This window comes from Bison bison, unplaced genomic scaffold (genome assembly GCF_000754665.1).
Source record: "Bison bison bison isolate TAMUID 2011002044 unplaced genomic scaffold, Bison_UMD1.0 scf7180017864145, whole genome shotgun sequence".
In the NCBI taxonomy this organism is placed as follows: domain Eukaryota; kingdom Metazoa; phylum Chordata; class Mammalia; order Artiodactyla; family Bovidae; genus Bison; species Bison bison.
The window spans coordinates 10,325,736-10,329,616 of record NW_011494717.1 but is presented as its reverse complement, the minus strand read 5'-3'; the positions used below and the strand labels follow the sequence as shown (position 1 = coordinate 10,329,616).

Here is a 3,881-nt window from a genome sequence, read left to right as displayed (position 1 = left end):
TCGATCTCTGGGGGTGGGGGGAAGCGGTAAGCATTGGGGTGGGAGGGGGTCACAGGTTAACATTACCTATACGAAAGCCCCCGGTACTGAGTGGTGACATCAGAAAGGTCATTCGGTTTGGAGCCAATTCCATTGCCGGCCTTTGAAAACATATCCAAATATCAAAATCCACGGGAAAATCAGAAAGTCAGAGAAAAGGGAGGCTGCAGATGTGCAGGGCTTCCCAAGGTGTTCCCTGTGTGTGCGCTGTGGCATGAGCAGAGGATCACCCCAGGGGGTCAGAATTCCTGGGCTGGCTGTTTTTCCTTCCCCAGATCTTAGCTGCCTCCTTACAGACCTGAGCCCATGCCCTGCTTATCTCACAGGATAGTTTTTATGACCAAATTGGATCATAATTGCAAAATCAGTTTTGAAGCCTTTAAAGTGCTTTACGAACGTGAGATTCAATACCATTAGCAGCATTCTGCTCCTAAGTTCTTGATGTGCATGAAGAAAGAGCCTACGGATCTGCAGTGGACAGATTTCTCATGCATTTCACAGTTCTCTTTCCCTTGGAGACATTCTGTAAGGCAATCTCATGGCTTCAGAAGTGCTGCCAGAAAGTGGTGCTCTGGAATGATACCATGGCCCTATTTCTTGGAACTTAAGAGCGTAACTTTTACCACAACTACAGAGTCTTTCCTGCTTTGCGGCGGATGCAAAGAGGAAACAGATGTGAGGGTTGGAGCTTCTTGTAAAGTATAATCCAAGGGAAAAGCGCCCTCACGGGAGGTTTAGAAGATTTTTTGAGTCAAAATGACATTATTTTTTGGAGTAGTTCAAAATGTGATGTCAAGTGTTCATAACCTCTGCTGCCTGAGACAGTTCAGCTCACTCCTGAAGAATTCCCACTTACACACCTGACTGAGAACACGACTGCAAAATCAAACCCTCGTCCTGCTCTCAGCCTGATGGAGTCAGGACAGAGGGGCGGGAGAGCGCAGAGGCCAGGAGTGCAGGCCTTGGAGGTAGAAGAACGGGGACCTGGAGCTGACACAGTCACCCTCACCCTGCAAGGATGGGGCCCAAGAGTCCTTACGGTCAGAGAATCCCCCAGAGCGGCCACAACTTGGATGTCTGCAGGTCTCAGGGTGTGCACTGGAGAGACAGACAGACAAACACTTGAGTCTGTGGGGAGGAAGCTACCGTCAGAGTCCAGTGCTACTTGCTTTCAGACCAGGTGCATGACCCATGTGCGAGTTTGGGCTGTGCAAGACTGAGCATCTGTGGTGCCGTGGAGGCAGAGGGCAGGGGAAACAGCTTCCCCATCAGAGACACAACCAATCAACTTGGACCTATGGGAAGGGAGAGGTGTTGAGAGGGTGGGAGGAAGAAGGGGAGGGCAGGATGCTTGGGCACCATGGGATCCCAGCACTTTGGTGCCAGCAGTCACATGGGATACTAGTTGTGACCGGAGTGCATGACCAGATGGGCACTGGCCCATGGAGAGGCGGTCACAGTCTGATGCATGGCCCCTTTAGAGCTGGGTTCTGGATTTCCAAGAGTCTGAGGAATAATCATGTTGGGTCTTTTCCTGCCCCCAGTTCTCTTTTGAAGACTCCTGAGAACTTGCCAGGCGGCAGCAGTGCCTGCAGAGCCTGGGGCCACAGGGTGACCCACAGAGCTGACTCTCTGTGGTGACTCCCTGGTGGGCACCATACACCCCGGTTCTGGGCCTTGGTGAGGTCACACCCCAGGCTGGGCCACTGAGGGCGGTTTTCCTGTGCTCCCCCACATGTGCTCCCATTAGTGGGAGGAACAGGGGGGACCCTGGCTGCTCTGGGTCCTGCTGGGTCAGACTCTGCTATAGAAGAGGGGGACTTCTCCTAGGTGGCCACCCAGACAGGAAGCAAGCACTGGCCATTAACTGAGTTCTTGTAGAGGGGCCCAGGGTCCTGGTGTGCCACCAGGGGCTCACCTGAGGTGGGTGGTGAGGCAGAAGGGGCTCTGTCACTGCACAGCAGCTGGCTCCCATGATCCTAGGGATGCAGAATAGATCCTAGGGTTGCCAGGGGCCAGAGAAGCTGGCTGGGCATCGGACTCACCCAAGAGCTTTAATGAATGCAGATTCCTGGGCCCCACCCTGGGGAGGGCCTAGCGGGACATTTGAAGAAGGTGCCCCAGGTGATTCTGAGCGTCAGGCCAGGCTCCACCTGTGAACCTAGCTCTGATCCTCCCACACCACCCCTACCATCCAATGCCAAAATCAACATCAACAAGATGATCCCAGCCCACTGCAAACATATCCTCCCCATCCCCTCCCCCCCCCACTTCTGCAGCAGATTTATAAGGGAATGGTTCTCTTCACTTATGTCTAAAGAGGCTGAGAGTTGACTGGCTGGCCCCCCCTGTCTGAACTGTTATCAATAGTGCATACTTTGCCCACCCCACTGTCTGAAGGTGTAGGTAAATGGACTTTATAGAAGAGTGTGAATACCCTCCGACTGTCCATCAGGAATGCTCACCCACACTCCCATTGCCTTGCAGGACTGGTGCCTGCTAGGGGCTGCCCACTGCACTGGCGGCTGAGCTGAAAGGAAGCAACAAGTACATACCTGCACGAGGTTCTTGTAGGTGCTCAGAAACGGCTGGGCCTGTGAGAAGAGGGGGCGAACCACCAGAGCAAGTCAACTTGCCTCCTGCTCTGCTCCCACGTGCAGAAATACCTTCCAGGTTCCCAAGTCCCTGCCCTCCAGGGTGACTGCTGGGTCCCCTCCCAGGATGCACCCAGCCTTCTTTGCAACCCCCTTAAATGACCGCAATAAACCCTGCAGGGCTCCCAGGAACAAGTACCTCTGCACTTTGCCTCTTACCCAGCTGGCCGGGGTGGCTAGGTCACCTCTCTTTCTCCACCTTGCCCCTTTCTAACAGAGTCCCACTGTCTACTAATACAAGCCCAGGTCCCGAACTCCTAGCCCCCTTTCCCACCTCTCCCACTCCTGTCCTGCAGTAGCCTAGGTGCCTCACACCCAGACAAGAAAAGCCAAGTGCTTTGAGGTTCCACCCTCTGAAGCCCCCTACCCAGCAGGTTTCTGTCCCAGACCTGGGACCCCTCTGGGAATCCAGAGGAAGGAACTGATAGGCGTGAGGGAGCAGCTGCAAAGGTCTGAGAAGCTTTCTGACAATTTGCAAGTGAACAGGGAGATCTACTTTGTGTTCCTGCTGAATGTCTGCTTTCTTATCTCTGGCTTCCAGTGGACCTCCCCACTCTTACCCTCGTCTCCATCCTAGAAGATATTATTCCAGGTCTCAGGCCCTCACTCTTTCATCCTGCCATGGGGACTACATGGAGAGGTTCCATCTTGCCCTTAATGTCCTCCCAGCCTCAGCTTCAACATGAGGGCTGGATGGTACTACCACTCTCCTCCTCCCAGCTGGAAAGAGGCCTGGGTGCAGACTTGTGCCAGGGCTTATGGGGACAGGGAGAGACAGAGGTGAAATCTAGGGCCTCCTGGGCACTGGCTGTCACCCCTCACAGTCCAATCAGATGGGGCATTGTGGATGGTTAACTGCAGTATGGATTGGATGGGTAGGGGAAGAGAGCTGGGGGTGTGGATGTGAAACTGGGATGAAAGGAACGGAGAAACCTAAATGAAAGGTTCAAAAGGCTGCAAAAGAGTCTTCAGGTAGACCCCTGGCAAGGCTATGCTCTTCACTCTACCTGGTCTGGACATGTGATATTGATCTTGTCTTCAAAATTATGCTGTCTTGTCTTCTGGCCGACAGGTTGCAACTAAACCAAGAAGCAGGAAGATGGGGAGTGATAAACAGGTGGTAAGACTGGAAAAGTCGGGAGGCAGGGCTGGGGAAGGGAGGGTGGGACAGAGAGGTTTGGGTTTATC

General features: G+C 53.6%; 1 protein-coding gene across 1 annotated transcript in view; it reads right to left on the bottom strand.

Annotated features, from left to right (window-relative positions):
- Positions 1-3,881, bottom strand: part of PLB1 (phospholipase B1) — a 125,817-nt gene that overhangs the window by 45,509 nt on the left and 76,427 nt on the right. Inside the window, exons 26-30 of the mRNA XM_010840701.1 lie at positions 3,701-3,772; positions 2,595-2,633; positions 1,958-2,018; positions 1,079-1,137; positions 67-140 (exon numbers count right to left, since the gene is read on the bottom strand). Of these exons, the coding sequence (XP_010839003.1) occupies positions 67-140; positions 1,079-1,137; positions 1,958-2,018; positions 2,595-2,633; positions 3,701-3,772 (305 nt within the window). The remainder of the gene's footprint in view (positions 1-66; positions 141-1,078; positions 1,138-1,957; positions 2,019-2,594; positions 2,634-3,700; positions 3,773-3,881) is intronic.